Source organism: Buceros rhinoceros, unplaced genomic scaffold (assembly GCF_000710305.1).
Source record: "Buceros rhinoceros silvestris isolate BGI_N320 unplaced genomic scaffold, ASM71030v1 scaffold477, whole genome shotgun sequence".
Lineage (NCBI taxonomy): Eukaryota > Metazoa > Chordata > Aves > Bucerotiformes > Bucerotidae > Buceros > Buceros rhinoceros.
Genome location: NW_010421359.1, coordinates 29101 through 50097, shown reverse-complemented (window position 1 = coordinate 50097; position 20997 = coordinate 29101). Strand labels below are relative to the sequence as shown.

At 41.1% G+C, this 20997-nt stretch overlaps 1 protein-coding gene across 2 annotated transcripts; it reads right to left on the bottom strand.

The window, feature by feature from the left end:
* Nucleotides 1-10426: 10426 nt before the first annotated feature.
* On the bottom strand, nt 10427-17928 carry PKIA (protein kinase (cAMP-dependent, catalytic) inhibitor alpha). 2 transcript variants are annotated; one of them, XR_727817.1, is made up of 3 exons: nt 17755-17928; nt 12146-12438; nt 10427-10543 (listed from the first exon to the last, which is right to left on the bottom strand). XR_727817.1 is itself a non-coding variant. In XM_010139602.1 (2 exons), the coding sequence occupies exons 1-2, from the start codon at nt 17903-17905 to the stop codon at nt 12359-12361; spliced, it is 231 nt and encodes a 76-aa protein (XP_010137904.1). In that variant the 5' UTR covers nt 17906-17928; the 3' UTR covers nt 11478-12358. The 2 variants fall into 2 exon arrangements, 1 of the variants encoding a protein (XP_010137904.1); XM_010139602.1 differs by lacking the exon at nt 10427-10543 and having other exon boundaries at nt 11478-12438.
* Nucleotides 17929-20997: the final 3069 nt, after the last annotated feature.

Sequence of the window (20997 nt, the reverse complement as noted above, 5' to 3'; positions counted from 1 at the left end):
AGCCTGCCTGGACCTGTTAGTTATTATAATGCTAATGAAAAATATATCTGCTTTTCCTGTTGCTGAAACTAAAAAATAATGACTGAATTGCCATGTGATTGTAGCTGGTGAGTCCAGCAATTTTTTTGCTTGGGGAAATTGTTCTGTTCTACTCATTATAGATTATAGAGATACATAACAAATACCTAAACCAACTCTGTAGATCTGTTGATTATAACGGTGTAAATGTAGTTAATAGATCTCCATATCGCTATATCAAATCCATAGGATTAGATGGAGACACAGATGCAGATATAGATACATATGAACATATATAGGTATAGATATAGATAGTTTATCGATGAACCGCATGGTTCAAGAAACAAGTAGTGTGAAAGGGCGATTTTCTCTGGTCTGAACTCATTCAGATCTTAAGTGGGCAAAACCTATTACTCCTGAGCAGTGGATGAGTTTTAGGGAAGAATCCACAACTGATAAGGTTCACTCTGCACACGTCTGGGTACATCAGTAACTCCCCTGGAGAAAGCCGTGCATGTGGCAGAACTGGACTTGGAGAGTTAAATAGCAATTTCTATTTACTAAGTGATACAAGCATAATAGTTTTGCTCTGTTTGGGAGTACCAGTGCACAAGAACTTACCATCACTGTCATAATTCGTAAAATTACACGATTCTGTGAACCCTGCATTCGTGAACACATAAAGGCTACTTCAAAGAGAACGTGTGTCTTTGTCTCAGGCCAAACTGTTTTGTAATCCTAAAACTGACTGGTCTAACAACTTGATTTTGAAGAAGGAAAGTGTAACAGGTAATGAGAAATTTCTGACAATAAAACGGAACCCACTGCAGCACTAGGTCACTTTTCAGACATCAGGAAGAAAGGTAGAAACTCACCCATAGCTGTGGCAATATCGATTATGTGTTATCCTCAGTAAACATTATGTGGTTGAGGTGAAGGGACAATCCTTTCTTTTGGCAAGTCATCATCATGGTTTGGCTTCGTGGACGAAGATTTGGGAAGGGCTGTACCCACGCTTACTGCAAGTGCGCTGATGGCTGAAAAGGCAAGTATTTTAGATTGTGTACTTTTCCAGAGCTTCTAACACCTGCCAAGCCTTCTTGAAATGTGGTGGGATTAACACTGAAACAAAAATAGATGCAGTAACAGAATATTATGGATTAATTATAAAAGTGATCCCCTAGAGAGCTGTTTTGAACTTGAGACAGTAGAAAGCTTCTGTCTTCTTCCTGGATGTATATAAACATGCACTGGGATTGGTAGAGTGAAGAGGTTTCTCTCTGAGGCTTGATTTCAGGTGTCTGGTCTGCTTTAGGCATTTGAGATTGACATCTTGTCTTGGGACTTCTTGGTCTTTTGTAAAAACATGTTGAAAAGTTGTATTTCTTAGAAGACAGAAAAACCCGACGCCTAGATGTGAGACTGTCTATCAGTAGCAGGACACAATTCAGCAGGTGAGGTGGCAGAGGTGGTAGGACGCCAATTGCTGAATGATATTGTTAATCTTCAGAAAAGCAGCTTTCTGAGACTTCTGCACTTGTACAGCATAGTAACATGTATGTATGTTTTACCAGCCTTTCCTGGTGTCGCGCCTGGGATTAGAGCTACAGTTTAGGAGCACGTCGTGTCCTTTCATATCCTCCAACATTAAACCTGTCTGTGAGGAAGTGCAGACAGGCTTCTTTAAAAGATTACTAAAATGAAGTCGCTTCTCATGTCCACCTTTCCCTGTGATCTCTTCTGCACGGAAAAGGTGCTCTCCTGTGTTCCTTTTCTGTTTGAAACACCTTGGGCTATGTACAGGAATAGCCACCAAATCCCTTCATTATTGGTGTCTTTAACAGCTAGTTGCTTGGCCCTGATCATGGGATTAGCACCAGGAAAGAGAGGTCTGTCCTAGCACTCTGAAATGCTTTGGAACATCCCTTCTTGTTCTTCTGAATTTGCCTAAGATGACACTTCTATTTGTCTGTTTCTTTTCAGGAATTACAGCAAGCACAAACTTCCCACAAATATCAGGGGAGGATTCTTTGGTTTTACTGTGATGACTTCATTTAAAGCCTATTTGATATACTCCAGTTCTTAACTCCCTATGGTAAAGGTCACCGGGAAGGTAGACAGTTTTGACTGTGCTGTCGGACCGGTGTGTGCAGGCTGGGATCCTGTGGGCCGTCCTCCGAGCAATCAGGATTTGTATACGACAAGAACAATGAGTTTCTGATTTCAGCTCATCTACTGGAATCAATTGCAAGGCTTACTTTAAAACCCATCTTACTTCCAGCAGTTGTGGAGATCTCATTTGAGGGGTACAGGGGAAGCTCTGAAAAATAATAGGTGTTTTAGGAGATTAAGGATAAAACCAAAGACTGTAATTCGATCATGTAAAAGATGCATTTACAATACTTTGCTCTCATGATTTCCAAAGGATTTTCTCAACACTTTAATCATCCCAGATCCACCATGGCTCTTTGGACCTGGTTTCTATAGGTCGGTTTAATTTCTAATACTTCTATTTAAAATACTACCCAGTGCCACCAGGAGGTGTTCTTGTGCTATTTATTGGTTACTTTTCGGGGTGCTTGCTCGTTTTTTAATTTTTTGTGGGGAGGGCTCCATAACAATGCCACAGTGGCAGCAGGTCCTATAGGATCATATTATTCTATAGCACTGGTGTCTGCACTTCCAAACAGTGAGGATGTTGTGTCCAGGGAGAGTTCTTAGAACTACAGATGAAAAAGATCTGTGAAGTGATCCATCTTTTTCCTTTACAGCAGACCCTGTTCTCTGAAGTATGCTGTATAATATATTGAGAATATCAGTCTGTTGCCAGGGAAATTACGACGATAAGCAGATGTTTCAGAGACTACATTTTGACTGCATTGCAGGATGAAGGATGAGGCTGTGGAAATGAAGATCTTTTAATGAAACAAGGAAGTTGTGTCCTACAGGCACTTGTGTATACCTTCCAGTTATCAGTAAAAAGAGATGAGCGTACACTACAAAAAGCTAAATATTTCACAGTATTTTTATGTTGCATATTCGTATTTGGTCTGTGATATTTAACTGGAAAGCATCTAGTGTATTTTCAGTGTAAATATAGGCATAAAGTATGTACAGATCCATAGTGATCCATAGAACATTAGAAATTACTACAAGACATCCTATTACCCTACGGTCTAAAGCAGTGCTGTATTTATTACCACAGGAATATTCAGAAGCCTACACGAGAGTGACCTGTAAATCTGATTTCATTTGCATCTCAGATAGGAAGAAATAATTAGCTGATAAAATGTGATCAGTCCTGCCTGGTGATCATAACATATGGTTCCGACGTATTCCACAGGGCCTCTTGAAAATCCTGTCCCAACCAAATTAAAATTCACTGTGTTGCAACAGCCACCAGCACTACCTGCAGATACTGTATGCGAGGGAGGGCAATGTACAGGAGTGACACTTTCTTCATGGCTGTACAATCAGAGTGACTATTTCTGCCTTCGACTGTATCTGGCAATTAAGATGTGATTTGATACATGCCTTCCTTGCTGAGGAGAAATCATTAGACTGGAAAAGATTTCCAAATACAACGGTGTGTTGTACGGGTTACGGCCAAACTCCTTAAAACATCAAGGGATTTATAAATTTGCCAAATCTAATTTAGCAGTCACATTTCACTGCAGGTATAGTTTTCAGGCTACCCGTGTAAAACTGCAGGCTTAACCCTCTCTCTAAATTTACCCATAGATTCAGTCTTTTATGTTCATCTGCAACTATAAGGCCATTCCAACAAAAACCCAGCATGGCCTCTTCCAGGGCCAGTTATTGGGGTCCTACCAGCGACGGCAGTCTGAAGATGTTTCCGAGTAGTTCCTAACCCCAATGACTCTCCTGGGTCCTGTTCTAGTGATAAAGAGAAATATCAGAGCAGCAGATAGATATCGTTACTGTACATGACTTTTTAACTGTCCTAGTACGTGTTCTTACAGCAATAGCCACGTAAATCACAGAACTGAACAGAAGGTGGACAACAGAAATCATTTCACAGGTGAGTGACTCAACTGAACTAGTAGGAAACACGGTGCAACTCCACCGAAAATGAATGACAAAACACCCCTCCACCAAAGATACGGCTAATGCATTGGCTAGATACTTGCCATTTGAGGTCCCAAGTAATAACAAGACAAATGCACATTTTTGCTGGTGTGCACACTGCAATACTGAATTTCTTTGCACAATCACTGGTCTTTTTCTTTTGTGAAAAAACAACATACAAATGGATCAGTCAGCATGATACGTGATTAAAAAAAACCCTGTTTTCTCCTTTGCTGCCTTGGAAACCACTATTTATGTGTTCATACTTCCAAAGTGCTTCTGTGAACTGTGTTCTGTTTGCACTATCTGTGTTTGGTGAACACGAGGAGACTTCATTTACATGCTAATGCCATAAAACACAATAGATTGTTTCACCTGCTAACACATGCTTTATTTGGGCCACACTAGCATGGACTGAATGACAGGAAGCTTTAATCCCCCGGTACTGGCTTGCAGAGCTGCTCAAGATCTGAGCTCCCTACAAGCATCTCCCATCCCTCTCTCAGACGATATGCCACTATTCCCTATGAATTACTGCCGAGTTACTCATTTTGGTTTCATCTCTCATCCCTCTTTATGTTGAAAACAGATTAATTTTTCAGGATCAAAAGGTGGTTTTTTCATGGAAGTAGATCTAAGCATTAACTGATTAACCATTAATACAACAGGTTTATTATTTAACAAATACAAACCACTTACCATATGTCTTTGCTAGTGCAAGAAGGTAGTGTGGATTTTTTGTGACTTTTTTTCATCTTGGACACTTCGGGAGCACTCAAGGGGATCCGTCTTGGTCAAGCCTTTATCAAACTATCACCTATTACACTACACCCATGGATCAGCACCAGAGAACAGCAAACAGGACTGAAAATGTATTCTGATGGCTCATTTGCTGAAAGCTTACTTAATAACTTACTTAATAACACATAAGCAAGTGATCACTAGCATCGGTCTTCTTATAAACACTTGGTTCCAGAGTACTGAAGCCTGTAATGCCTGAAAATACCAAGAGATCATCTGTACACACACATCAGTCATGAATTGACGAGTCTCTCCTGCCCTCCACCCTAAACATCAGCAACTCCAAACCATAATGTGAGAATGGATGTCAAGGGGTAGAGAGTGAAGTCCTGCTGCCTTCAGAAGACAGAGATGCTTCTTGTCAGCACAAGAGCCCTGTATTTGTGTTCGGCTTCACTCTCTGCTTGTAAGTCTTATTCCTATTTTGTAATTCACAATTAGATGTATTAGTCACACATCACAACAGGAACTGATGACTGATAACTCTGTTATCCTCTTCGCCTAGACCATTGTTTGACCACTGTTTTCTCTCGGACAGATACTGGCAGTACGGTACATAAATAAAATAATAGTGAAAATGTACCAAACATCCATATGGACCATCTTTGTCCTTATTCTCTTGCAAGAAAGAATTAGAGTTCAGCCTGAGCCTGCAGACAACAGACTGGTTTCTGAACATTGATTTCTATGATTTTCCTAGCTGTTACAAGTTTCTGCTTTTCAGAGAATATCCTTATTCTAAGTTGTCTACGGAATGTCCCATTCTCTTTCATTAGAACCTGGTCATTCTCATTGGTTTCAAGGGTGAGGGCCAGAGATTTACGGATGTTTCTGTCCTAGAGCACAGTTGAAAACCTGATGTTGGTTTGAAGTCAAAATATCACCTAACCATGAACAATGGATTTTGTTTTTAGCTAAAACCAACACATCCTGACTGTCCATCACACGATGAAGGAAGCTACTTTTTCTGCATTGTGTTCCACCTGCCTTACTACTAAGAAAAGGAATTCTCCTCGTATTGCTGGCCAATCTTCTTGAACTCACACTTCCTGGCTCTACAGCTTCTCTCGTGCTGAGAACTTTAAAGCAGATTCCCCTTTGTGCAATGATCAAAAAGATGAAGAGAAACAACCTTTCCACTACAAGACTCCAGTCAGTTAAATACACAGAAAATGCAATACAGGTCTCCATGTATTTCTGAGGTATTATTTTACATGAGGGAAGCACATTGACCATGAGGCAGTGGAGTTCAGGGTCCTACGTGGAAGAAGCAGGGCAGTAAGTAGGATTACAACCCTGGACTTGAGGCGAGCTAACTTTGGCCTCTTCAAATTCCTACTTGGAAGAATCTCATGGGTTAGGGCTCTAGAAGGTAGGAGGGCTCAAGAGAGCTGGTTAATATTCAAGCTCCACTTCCTCCAAGCTCAAGATCGGTGCGTCCCTGAGAGTAAGTAGTCAAGTAAAAGAGGCAGCAGATCTGCAGGTATGAGCAAGGAGCTTCTGGAAAATCTCAAATAGAAGAAGAAAGTTTACAGAACGTGGAAAAAGGGAGGAATATGGAAAGGTTGTCAGAGTATGCAGGGATGCAATGAGGAAGGCTAAGGCCCACTTGGAATTAAATCTGGCAAAGGATGTCAAGGAAAACAAGAAGAGCTTATTCAAGTACATCAGTAGCAAAAGGAAGACTAAGGAAAACGTGGGCCCACTGCTGAATAAAGTGGGTGCCCTGGTGATGGAGGATACAGAGGAGGCGGAGTTACCGAATGCCTTCTTCAATTCAGTCTTGACTGCCAAGGCTGGCCCTCAGGAATCCCAGTCCCTGGAGGTAAGAGGAAAAATGTCTGGAGGAAAGACAGGCTCTCTCTTGGTTCAGGGAGGTTGGGATAGAAATCATTAAATCATTTAGGCAAGCTGGACACTCAAATTCTTGGGCCCCAATGGGATGCGCCCATGAGTGCTGAGGGAGCTGGCTGATGTTATTGCTAAGCCACTCCGCATCATCTTTGAAAGATGGTGGAGAACAGGAGAGGCACCTGAGGACTGGAAGAAAGGCAGTGTCACCCAAGGGGATGCGCCCATGAGTGCTGAGGGAGCTGGCTGATGTTATTGCTAAGCCACTCCGCATCATCTTTGAAAGATGGTGGAGAACAGGAGAGGCACCTGAGGACTGGAAGAAAGGCAGTGTCACTCCAGTCTTCAAAAAGGGCAAGAAGGAGGAACCAGGAAACTACAGGCCAGTCAACCTCACCACTATCCCTGGAAACATGGAGGAATACTCTGGATGTTAGCCTTCATTCCCTCTAGAGGTATCAGGAGTAGTCAGCATGGGTTCACCAAGGGGAAAGCATGCCTGACCAATCTGATAGCCTTCTGTGATGGTGTGACTAGCTGGGTGGATAAGGGGAGAGCAGTGAATGTTGTCTACCTTGGCTTCAGCAAGGCTTTTGACAATCCTGTAACTTCCCCCTAGGTAAGCTTAGGAAGTGTGGGTTGGATGAGTGGACAGTGAGGAGGATTGAGAACTGGCTGAAGGACAGAGCTCAGAGGGTTGTGAGTGTGGCACACAGTCTAGCTGGAGGCTATTTGGAGCTAGCGTTGTTCCCCAGGACTCGGTACTGGGCCCAGTCTTGTTCAACATATTCCTCAGTGACCTGGATGAAGGAACACAGTATACCTTCAGCAAGTTTGCTGATGATAAAAAACTGGGGGTAGGTAGTGGCTGACACACCAGAAGCTGTGCTGCCAATCAGTGAGACCTGGACAGGCTGGAGAGTTGGCAGAGAGGAACCTAATGAAGCTCAAGAAGGGCAAGCATAGAGTCCTGCACCTGGGGAGGAATAACCCCATGTACCACTACAGGTTAGGGGTTGACCTGCTGGAAAGCAGCTCTGCGGAGAAGGACCTGGGGTCCTGGTGGACAAGTTATCCATGAGCCAGCAGCATGCTCTTGTGGCCATGAAGTCCGATGGTATCCTGGTGTTCATTAAGAAGATGTGACCAGCAGGTTGAGGGAGGTTCTCCTCCCTGGGCTGTGTACAGGTCTGATCTCCCCGGTTCAAAAGAGACAAGGAACTACTGGAGGGAGTCCAGCAGAGGTCTCTGAAGATGATTAGGGGATCAGAGCATCTCTCTTACGAGGAAAGGCTGAGAGACCTGGAGAAGACTGAGAGGGGATCTTATCAATGCCTATCATTATCTAAAGGGTGGGTGTCCAGGGGATGGGGCCACACTGTTTTCAGTAGTGCCCGGTGACAGGACAAGCGGCAATGGGCACAAACTGGAACACAGGAAGTTCCACCTGAACATAAGGAAAAACTACTTTACTGTGAGGGTGGCAGAGCACAGGAAGAGGCTGCCCAGAGAGGCTGTGGAGTCTCCTTCTCTGGAAACTTTCATTATCTGCCTGGACATGCTCCTGTCTTTCCTGCTCCAGAGGAACCTGCTTTGGCAGGTGGGTTGGACTAGATCATCTCCAGAGGTCCCTTCCAACCCCTATCATTCTGTGATAGAAAATAAACTGGTCAGGAGGCGAGGCAGAGCAAAACAAAGAACCAACTCAGAGCAAAAATGCAGCAGTTTAACATCAGAATACTGATGAGGTAAGGCAAAGTGTGTCAAAGTTGAGGTTACGTTACTGTGCTGTCTCAGCAGCAGCTCTCAGTCTTTACCTTGTACAAAATTCATCGATGTTTCTGGAACATAAAATACAAACATTTAGCACACCTGGGATCCTTCACTGTTTAGCTGGGGAAGGCATCCACACTGTAGAAGTTCCAGCTTAACCACTGGGGTAGTTTCTCCCCTCCTTCTGGGCACCAGGTAATTTCATTATCCACTTGCAGGACCTGTCACTCATAAAAGAATCAACTTTTTCCCACTTTAACATTGTAGAAAAAACATGGCAAGGGCAATAGCAGGGCAAGTAGCAGGTATACTGACTGACCTTCCTATTTACTAATAGTGGTTCTACAGAAGGTCATGGTGAACTTTTGTCTTCAAGTGAGAGTTTTATGAAATAACAGTATGTGTGTGCTTGCTGCTGTCATTTAATAGGAGCTTTTTGAAGCACATGGACAACATTAATGAAAATAAGCAGAGGAAAGAAATGCCAGTATCTCTGCCCTATTCTAGTTCTGTACTCTGTGTTTCAGGTAGACGAAGAACCTATACCCAGCAAGTGCAGTGCTTGGGAACACAGTCATAGACTTTGGGGCAACAAGAACATGAGTACAGAGACTTCTGAAGACTACAGAAGATTGCTTTGGGGCTGGCAGGGTGAAGGAAGTACTGAAAACATAAAACTAGAGAGACAGTAACACAAACAAGAAACAATCAGTACCAAACCAAACCTTTGAGGACTATTCTACTAAGCTGATAGTCCAGACCTAACTCTGTTGAGTTTACGTAGCTAATGGAGAGATTTTTCTAAGATAACCCTGAATTAAAAAACTTGTAAATTTTCTACCTATCATGAACTATCATGACACCTTATCATGACAGCCTGTCGCGATACCTGTCATTTACCTATCATGAACTATTTTATTGTTCATGAAACAGAAAGATACTGGAATACAAGCGAGAGTGGCAGGCTTACTGGAAAAGACAACTAGCAAAGGGAAAAATAACCTGCCCAGAGTCTGATTCTGTCATCGGTGTTACATGACGCAATTACGCAGAAGTAAAGGTGTGACCACGCTTGAACTAGTTCTTTTCTGATTGCTTGGGCAATAACAGTGCTCAAGATCAGCGCTGTGATTTGGCACAGACTAACCACATGGGTACATAAAGAAAGGCTGCTCATAGGCGACACAGAAATACCACAGATAAAGAGAGCAAGCAGAGGTCAAGTGATAAAGCAAGCGCTCATACACTTTCGGGGGATGAGGAAAATGAACAGCCTTTAACTCCACTAGAATTAACAGCACTATTTGCTATTACAAAGAGCTGTACTTCAAAAACCAGCAAAGACCTCAATCATTGTTCTAAAACCAAAATGAGAGGAGAAATAGAAGAAACAGGTACAAAGGAGAGGAAAGGCTGAAATGAATTTTATTTCACAACACAAAAGAATTGAGGAAGAAAGTGTACTGAGATAAAGAAAAGCACTGAAGGAAAGCAAGGAAACCCAACACTTCAGTGTACTGTAATCACTTATTCCACTACTGCCTTTTTCCACAACATTTTATTGATGATGTTTTGTGGATTATCAATAAAGAAACAGTATAAAAAGCCCCAGAATTCTTTTTCTTTCTGGCATTTGTGCTAGACTGACAGTAACTAGTTCATGACAACGGGTCAACCAGTTCAGCTTGAAGACTTTATGCAAGAGCAAGGGAGGAAAAATAATTAAAGAAAGATCAATAATAATGGGTTAACTTTGAAAGGAACACCAAGTGAAACAAATTAATAAATAATTAGTTTAAAGGTGACAGTAGTTTCAAAGTAAATGGACTATTTCTCTTAACCAAGATGACAGGGCATTTCACAGCTAATCAGAGAGCAAGGCATTCAGCTTCCAAACAATAAAATGAGAGAGTTCATATTACACTAATGAGCCACAAGCATAGTGCTGGCTTGTTTTTTATTAACACTAATAAATGAGCTCATAATACTGATCAGAAGTGGGTTTTTTAATCTCCACACATCTCACTAAGGAATTTCAGGTAACAAGTACAATGATACATATGGTAGAAACAAACAGCTGTGGCCATAAAGGTGTTCTGTTAACTGATGATTAATATATTCAGGAAGCAATCACACTATTCATTAGTAAAAGTTTACAAACATTAAAAAGTGCATAACATTTGAAACCAGCAACAACACAAAAATATATATAATATCTATACTATATATAAAGAAAGTGACATCACCTCCTGTTAATAAAAGAAAATGAACCTTCGGACTTTGTGATTGGTGCTTATGTGATTGCCGTGGTTTACCAGTCAGTCCCCCTCTTTACTCACCGTAGTCACACAGAGGCGTGGTTGCCCCATTTTGCAGTACTCAGCCTCATGTATGTCCTTGTCTGTTGGGCACAGCTACTGCAGCGTAGGTTATTCGTCTGTAGATATTTTAAGTACCCTGGATGGACAAGCTATCCTGGTATTTCAGTGACGGTCCAGCTTGGACTGCCATTTTGGAACAGCTGAAAAGGGAAAAATGCCGTCTTCTGGGTGCTAGATGGTAAGCCTCTCGCTTCCCTTTCCACCTCCGAGCCAAAAGGCTACTGTAGCAACCTCTGACACTTGGCTGTACCTGGTGCATCAGTAACAGGCTACTGGCTCCGCAAACTCAACAGCCTGATCAACTGAGGCAAAGGCAAGGAACCGAAAAACCAGCCCCGGCTGGATCCAGCCCATGATCCCCTAGTTGGACCATCCTGCAATCCGAAAGTCGTTCCAGAATTGGCAGTAACCTATTCCAGTTATCTTCCCATGTGTAAATGAGGCCCATCTTCAATGGGAACCAGGAAAATCTCTAGCACCATGGAATTTGTTTGAATTTTAACCCATGTAAGGTAATAAATGTATCCTTAAAACTAGCGTAACAATAAAATATTTGGACTAACATTTAAAAAAAAAATCTGAGAGAAAGCTTAAGAAATTGGGAGTAAAATTAGAAAAATGGGGAAGAAAAATGTAAAAGATTCAATTTGAGTCTCTGATATGCAACTAACTACAGGCAAGTGGCAAAACTGTACCGACGACACAAAATACGCTGAATTATTCACATTAACAAATCGTTTTGAAGGCTCATCTGGTAACAAATTAGAGTGCTGCCAAGTCATTTAGGTTTAGGCATATTCAATTTAGCTGTTGATGTTTTAAATCTATCGTGTGCACATCACCACGTTATGCAAAAAACCAGCCCTTTCAAAACGCGTGGTAGAAAAATTCACAGTAACAGAAATATTCTTCATAAGCAGTTGAGAAGGGGCAGTGTGGAGCATCTAAGCTGTACAATACAAAACCCATTGTAAATAACAGAGCTGTAAAACAGACACGAAGTTCTAAAAACAGTGCTTTCTTTACAGTTCTTTTAACGGGCGAACACTTTGGCCAGAGAATTTTAAACGCTGAGGATCACACAAGCCTTTGCTTAAGATACACAACTAGATCCTCTGACGTTTCAAGGCCATTTGCTACAAGATTTACCTGTTCTACTCTTTAAAAGTGTTCCCATCAAGTAGACATTATGAAGGGATCCATCTGATGACACTATCCCAAGAAATCAATACATGTTCAACCATTGCTAATGACAGAGGTAGAGAAAATTCTGTCTTCTGCCACAGCTTGCACCCCCATTTTTAGCACTGGGTAGAGTAGGTTCCAGCAGTGAAGACACATGCACTTTCTTTTCCACCAGCTTGCTCATGGAAACACATTTGTTCCAGCATGCTCTTGCCGTCTGAAAACATCCACCAGCTGCTCCAGTCAGTCAAAGTCGGATGTCAGCTTTCTTGCTTTGCTGCCTCCCCTTGGGCCTCGCCGGTTTGCTCACTCGGATTTCGTTGTGCATCTCCTTCTCCTTCTATAACATACAAGAAAAGGACAAGTGATCCACCCTAAAAGAGGTGTTGCTCCCAGAACCCCAACTGTTCCTCTACCAATCTCAAAAGCAAACTAAAAAGAAACTGAAACTGAACTCTTGCACTAAATAGGAAACACTTTACTAAGACAGCCATACTTTGCATCTCAAGAGACACCTTCAAAAACAAATTCCCAGCTGCAGTCACCGCTAGCACTTTAAGTACAGACCTAAAGTAGCTAGAAATGAATGGATTTGACAAAAAAATAGTAGGAAATTTTTTGACAGTTAATTCATGATGATTTTACGACAACACAGGAAAAAACCCAACTCATTATACAGAGTTTCTATGAAGAAATGCAACGTCAATAAAAGCAATCGTTTGTTAAAGCTGTGTCTGTTCTGTGCATCCCTTTTCAGTGCCCCACCATGCCCCACGGCATTCCGTCCAGCTGTCTCACTGCAAAATGATCTGAGGAATAGAAAACATCTCACAGTGGCACTGCGAGCGCACAGCTCAAAGCCTGTCAAAGACGGTGCCCAAGAAGTGCATTGACAATGGTCCATTAGCACCTATCTGCAAAGTACTGTATTTCTCCTAACAAATAAAGACCCAACAGGTTCAGACAGCTGGAAGCTAAGGGCCAGTAAGGCAGAAGTCCCTGAACACTGGACTAAGTAGCTATAGGAACACAGTAAGGAATAACACTAGGTAAGGAAGAATGTTAAGACCTAAGCTGTCTCTTGTATCTTGCAAGGATTCTGAGTAATTTGTGTTTTCACCCAGGGCAGTGATGGAGTCCCCATCCCCGGAGGGATTTAAAAGCTGTGTAGATGTGGTGCTGAGGGACATGGTTTGGTGGCGATCTGGCAGTGCAGGGTGAACTGTTGGACTTCATGATCTGAAAGGTCTCTTCCAACCAAAATGATTCCGTGATTCTGTATTGAACTGGCTTAATACTGTAGCTAAGAAAATTCCATGGACTAAGGTCCAAGTACAGGTAGCAGAGCCTCTTAACTTTAATGTGTAGATCTTTCGACTAAAGGCAGATTTCTCAATACATATAGTTGTTGTTTCCCCATTTAAAATCACTCTGTATATCTGCAGCTTTACTTCTGTTTATAGAAAAAACCCCCATGAACAGTTTCTCTTCTCTATACAGAAGTACTTGCACACTGCAAATGGGGAAAAAAAAAAAAGTTCTGTGCATTGCAAAGACCATCACAAAAAGCTCAGAGTTGATGGCTGTGTCTTGCGTGCATGTACTGAGCATACAGGCAGCCACATGCCTTAGAAGGTATTGGTAATTATTAAATGAAACCTAATGAAAAGTGGTTCAGAAGGTTGAGTAACCTGGTAGACAGTGAGGTTTGTTCTGTTCAGTATGGACTGAGTCATAAATAAGAATTTGTTTTGCAAGGCACTTTCTCGGAGTACTCTTTATTTCCACATTTTATCTCTCACATTACAAAGGACTCCATTAGGATGGATCTACATGTAGTTATTTCCTATTGGACAGAAATCCCTTTTGCCCAAGTTGTCCAAATCCTTTCTATGAGACCTCCTATATCTGTTTTGACACTGCAAAAGTCCCGAGAAGTGGGGTCTGGATTTTTTATTCCTTTTTTGCCTGCTCCGGACTCCCTTATTCTGACTACTCATGGCTTGGCTTCGCGAACGAAGATCTGGGAAGGGCTTTTCCCACGCTCACTGCAAGCGATGAGTGCACCCTTCGGGCCTGCGCGGTGGATTTTTTAGGTGAGGCTCAGCGTGCGCAGAACTGGCATGTGCGTCTGGCGAGCTTGGACGGTGACAGTGAAGTCCTCGGGTCGTAAGTTTGGTTAGAGTGTCCTTCTCTGAGATGGATGGGCTTACAAGGCTAAACGAGCTCCATCTGCCCGGGTTTGGAGTCAGAGTTGTCCTTCTCCTAGGATGGCTGCCCGAAGGCTAGTGAGCCCATCCTGCCCGTGGACACACTTTGTCTGACCCTTCAGTTGAGACCTGTCTGGCTTGGGAGACCCTACCAGAGGCACATGCCACCACCAGCACAGCTCTCAACCTCACAAGGGCACACAAGCTCCTTCCCCACGGCAAGGGGGTGCCCGTGAAAGAGTCGCTGCTCTACCTCCGGACATTACAGACCCGGGCACGGGGCAGCTGGGGCCTGCCAAGAACGGGAGTCCTGGAGGGGATCTGACTACTAGAAGACTTCAATATCCCTCATACTGTCTGGGCAAGTCAAGGTTTCTTGGAAGAATTCTTATTAAAAAAAAAAAGGAAAAAAAAAGGCAAAAATGAAGAAAAGGAAAAAAATAAGACCCTCGCAAGGTATTTGCGCTTAAAATATTATCCTGGCCATGAAGCCCAAACAGTTCACTACCTGAATGTGAGACATAGTGCACAGAGATTCAGAGAAAGAGCACTAAGCTTCTAATGTAGCACTTTTTAAAAGATTTTCTCAACTCACTGAAAAAACTCACTAGCCTAAATCTGCTTAGTCTATAATATGGTGTCTCAGTATGACAGAATTAGTCTCTCTGTTGGAAGAGCTCTCCTACCAAAAAAAAAAAAATGTGTTTATGGAAATAATTTTGCTTCTGAGAATCCCCAAATTGCTTATGCAAACTCTTGAACTGTTCTTCCTTCAAAACACGATGGCTATAAGCTCTTTAGAGTTCCGACTCTCACATAGCACTTTGAAATCAACAGGCAGCATTGAAAAAACAAAACAAAACCAAGTAATAGGATGCTGAGAGCCATAACACGGTTGTGTGAGCTGGTAAGCCAGCAACAGTCACTAGTTCTGCTAGTGTGCAGCTTTTAACTCTGTTTTCTTCCCATAACATTACTGACCCTTCAGCGTCTATCAGTGTTCCCAGTGTGAACACATGAAACATTTCTATCAGGAACCAGAATCACTTCTCGTCACGAATTTCCACAGTCATCAGTTCTTCGTTCCAGTTCTGTATGACTCCAACACCCCAACTATCCCCAGTTCCTAGGAGATGGCAGGACCATTTCAACTTTTACAGGGAAGTCTCCTTTCCACTTCTGCACTGAATCTCTCTTCTCCGGCACGCCTGCAGTTTGTTGTAGAGACTAGACTTGCAAAGACTGGTCCTTGTTCTTCACTGTACTTTTTCCTTACAAATTTATTTAAGCTACGATTACCTGTATGATCTGAATTATAAAGTTTCTTGGAATTGCACTGGTTATCTTGAGAGAGAGTTGGGCAGCTGAGCTACCTGCTGATTTCCTCACTAAAAATCTTTCTGTTGCTTTCTGTGTTAAGATTTCTGTCACAGTTTTCTAAGTCCCAGATGTACACAGTGTTGCTTTTACTAAACTTAGGTAAAATGCATTGCCACAGAGTACTTGGAAAAGATATTTTGAAGTTTAGTAAATATGTCCATGCCAGAGATACTAGCAGGTTGTTAGTTTATTATGGACAAAAATATGGGAATGGTTGTTTCAAAGGCAGAGTATTATACGGTAATTATGATACATAATTATGCAGTAAACTCTTGATTATCTGTCACTGGCTCATCAATGAAGGTAGGTACTAAATGTACTAAATATGCCTGGGTAGCTTAATTTACATAAGTTTTTTTAAATAACATCTTTTTTTTTTTAAATCTGCATTACCCTACTCTGCTGTTACTTCCTGCAGTTGAAAGCAAATGTTCTTGCACTTCTGCAAGAAAATGAATATTGCTGTAACAACAATAAAAGGGAAAAAAAGAATTGAAACTTGATGCCTGTATTTGTATAATTAGGTTGTACTTAGCATACATTTTTTGGTGTGCCTCTTGAAAGAAAAAACCTGTAACTCCCAAATATGCGTCTTCCTCTCAGTCCTGTCAGGTGTGATGCATATACACATCCCGCACGCACTAGTATATTCTGAACCGGAATTTGGAATGCAAGGTATTTTTTATCCTCTCTTTGGTTTGGAAAGACATGACTGGCTAAGACATTAATACTCGTAAGAATGATAATACAATGCATTTTCCAGTATTTGTGGTTTGGAGGCTTTCACATTTTGTACACCTGTGTACTAATAATCCAAAATTTAAATATATTTTCACTGTATCTAATTCAAACTGCACAACCTCCTGAAGAAGTATGCAGGCATTTTTGTGTATCTTCTCTACGGTAATTTTATGAGTAATTCTGTACACTCTTCTGCAATGCTTAAGTCACCCAAGCTGCAAAAGAGGTCTCCAAAAAAACCTAAATAGACTACTGAATTATGTATTAAAAATTAGGCTAACAGTGACTTAAACCATTCTCATCCCTACAGAGATAACTGCATGTATAAAATGCATACCACCATATATTACAGGCACGAAGTCATGTTCTTTTTATAGCTCACAAACGAACACAGTTCTGGCTTACCATCACTCCAACAGCTTATCTTAAAAATAGGGATTGTTTATATCTTCTAAGTGGACAAGATCAAAGGCAGTTATGGTAAGTGTAAATTTGAGACTGAAGAAAATTAAAGCAAGAAGGAATGCTGGCATTGCGCATTTCAAATGCCACCTAGTTTATATTTTCCCAACATTTTACAGGTATCCTGACATTAAAATAGACACGCTATACACATACAAATAAAGCTTTTCTTTTTTAAACAGAAAAAAAAAATTGAAGGCCTTGCCCAGCTAGAATTGCATGCATCTGGAAACTACAGGCCCCAAACTGGCAACTGAAGATGCACAACCAGCTAATGATTTTGGTAATATTAGAGGTGAAGAGAGATACAGGATTGCATTAATGCTAATCATCTTAAAAGAAGGACAAAGTATCAGACGACAGGGGAAACATACAATTTACCCAGAAACAAAGATCCAAGAAAAACAAACAACAGTGCACTGCTATTGCTCTGTCCTCTGGCAGCTGAAAACAAAATTAAACTCCATAATAACCTTTCAAGCAGACGCATGGCTTCTCTTGCAGGCTTCAAACCAGACAGCTTCCATTAAAGGATACTGTGAAGAGCTGTGTCTTAATAAACACTTCCTTAGTTTCTTCCTTAATACTAGATATTCCATAATATTTATCCTGATATGGACCCTGCTATTAGGCACTTTCTGCAGAATGACTTTTTCCAGTAGTATGTTGTACTTGCAAATAACCACCCTTCCCATTTATGAAATCCATGTTTCTTATTGCAAGCAATCCCTGCTGAAGAGAGGAAAAAAAAAAAACTATTGCTGAGGGACAAGGGAATAATGTGTGCACATAAATCATGTTTTCTGTACTATTCTTTTCATTTTAGTTTTAAATAAATATAATAGAAGACCAACTGTACTCACCTGCTTTGTTTATATCAAGCTCTGATAACTTTAAGGCTAGTTCACTAGAGTTCCCACCCGGAGAGGACACAAGTATGTCATGTAATGCATTTCTTCTACCTGTTCTTCCTGAAGCAATAAAGTCTGCATATGTAGATTCCACATCAGTCATTGCTAACAAATATCCACATAGCAGTACCTGGAGGAGGCCGGGGTGGGGGGTGGGGGAAGGGGGTGGAGGAAAAAAAAAAAAGAAAAAAAAAGATCAACATTTAGACCATCAGAAAACCAGATGTTATGGAATGGAAATAGAAGAATGAGAGGGTTCTCACTGTGGAATAGATTAGCTAAGCAGTAAGCAAAAAAATTCTCAAAATTTGGAGAAATTAAGAGAAAAAAGTAGAAAACAAAAATGGTGTGTGGATTTTATGCAATCTGTATTCAACAGTCTTTTAAACAACTTCATTTTTCATATTTCATAAAGTGCTAGTGAGTACTTTATAAAAGCAATGACCTCAGCAACATAATTCCTTTATAGAGCTGTCTCTGCTTTTAATATTAGCTGGGAAGTGGGAGGTAGGTAGGGGGTGGAACAAAGTTCTTTTCTGCGCAAAAAGCAGAGCGTAAGGAGTAAGAAAGTACAAATCGATAATGCTTTTGCATGCAGAACGCTGTGCTCACACACAGGCACAGCTATGTTTTGTGTATTTTCCCTTCTGTTAGTATGAATAGTTTTGGCAGTGCACATAGACCTCTTCAGACTCAACTACTTTGTTTTGGTGAGGTAGGTGCGCAAAAGTGAATCCATTACCACAGTCACTGAAGTGAGCGAAGACACACTAACAAAGCAAGCAGAATAGCAAAATGATAATGCAGAGCTTCGAAGGCAGTGTTATGTAAACTAGATAGAAACTCAGAACTTCATTAGAAAATAATCATTTCTCATTTTACTATGGAATAATGTGATGATGTGCATTAACGTAAGATCTGCCAAAGACAAAAGGAAATTCCTATTACAACCTCAGTAAGAGAAAGATTTGCTGGAGTATCTGCTATAGATCTAACCTGTTCGGGTTTTTCTTCCTTTTTCTTTATTCAGAATTGTAACTGGGAGTGTGGGGAGGCACTTTCACTTGCTGATCACAATGCTCTTACTGTAGTTCCACGGGTACATATCTAAGGCATCCTGCAAAAGTCTACGCTACCATGCTTCAAAGGTAGCTCCACTCACGTTTCACATCTGGATGCAACAGGGAAGCTTTCTGCTAAGAGCAGTCCTCCAAAGAAAAGAAGCGCTGGGGAACCACTACACAAAAGCAGCACCCGTACAGCTGTATGCTTCCTTCATTCCTAAGCAGTGTACCTGCATATGGCAGATAGGACATAGGGCAACACTGCACAGTTGCACACAGTGAGAAGCCTTACCTATTATTACTAAAGCGGTTGAAACGTCGCATTTGCATAGAGCGTACAAATCTTTTTAATCAGTTCCTACTGCAGTTGCTGGACACTGAAGAAGCCCCTGAAATCATCACAAACACTAACAGCAGCAAAAGATTCAGCTTTCTCTCTTTACATAAAAATAAAATAAACAACAATAAAACCCCCACAGTAATTTTTATAAATATTTTTTATTTTAAAAATAGATACATAAAAACCAGCCAACCCTTCACCACCCTCAACTCTGAGTAACTTCAGAAATTCTGTCCATTCTTCATCTCCATTTTAGACCTCGTTTCCCCAGCTTCAGTCAGCTGTATGAGGGTATACATACAATGCGTCTTAAAAGCCAAGAAAAGACTTCTACACCATGTTTCATTTAGTCTAAATATAACTATATCAAATATCACTGCAAGACAGACAGACTTAGAAAGATGTTCATTGCTATCAAGCTTTGGTGTCCCATGCCAAATGTTAAACGGCTGACAGGATAATTTTACTCCTATGAACAACCACTATGAAACAGAAAACTGCTTAGAAAAAAGAAAACCAAAACCACAAAAAGACTAACCCATAAAACCTAACCAGAAACACCTAGAGAATGGAAACAGGTCAGCACTGACCGAAAGCCTGCCTGACACACACAAGACAGCATAGCGCCTCTCGATGAACAAATGCTTTCATGAGCATGGGAACATGCATTTCTTCCTGTGAAGTACTCTCTTCTTGAAACACTGCAAGAATATTGTAGCAAATGAGAAGTCTACCATTTGTTCTTTGCCCAAGGTACAGATACTGCAATGCCAAATATATCAACTGTGTAGTGATGAAGCATATAACTTGCAAAGGTGAAGGGAAACAGTGGGATAGTTGTGATAAGGTAAGAAAACACAAGTAAGCACAAGTTTTAACACTTATCTGACCTGTTCACTAAAGAATTTGTCTTCTGATCTCGCTGGATGGTAAAGATTTTAAGTGAAACTTACATGAGTTATATTTGTTCACATTGCAACTGGCCTGTAGAAAAGGAAGTGCAAAACCTGAAAGTAATCAATGTACAGGCTTAGATGCTGTCATTAGTGTAGTACCAGTCCAAAGTCATCAGAGCTATCCCTGTGAAGACATTAATCTCATTTTAGCATGAAAAATACCCAAAACAAAGAAGAATATTCCTTTGCTACTTTAGAAGCTGCATATCAAGAACAGAATAAGCGAAGGAGACTATGACTGAGGTGGAACAAGCTCTAGTCCTGTAAGGCTGGCAAAAAGAACAGCGTTGTGCTCCATAAGTGCTCCTGGACTGTACAAACAGCACTTTACAGAACACTCTCCTGTAAGATTATATTGTTCTTGAAACATTCCATGAAACAGGGAGACCACCAGGGGAAATCTCAAACTTAATTAATCTTAGCTATGAAACAAGCTATAAAGCCATAGGAAAAAGTGCTTGTGGAGAACTTGGTTATAAATGTTCATTTTCTATAGGCTCTACATGGCACTACTAACAACATTCTGATCAAAACAAGAATGTTACCAAACATACATTTGTTAACACTTCCAAGTTTTCCTCTCTGTGTCTTCCAAATATCAAACACCATTCTGGTTTTTATTGGCATTATCTTGAAACATTACTGCATAAATATGGAACTCCACTGACATCACCCGAGAGCTCCCCTTCCAATGAATGGCTCAGTGCCCAGAGTCTGTACTTATTCACTGAACCAGTCATTAAGGAATTACCATTCACTCCAAAACCCCTTTTTCTCCTTCAGTCTCTGTGAAGAGAGTGGAATTTGCTAATAATTCTGTGAAACATAATCTGAA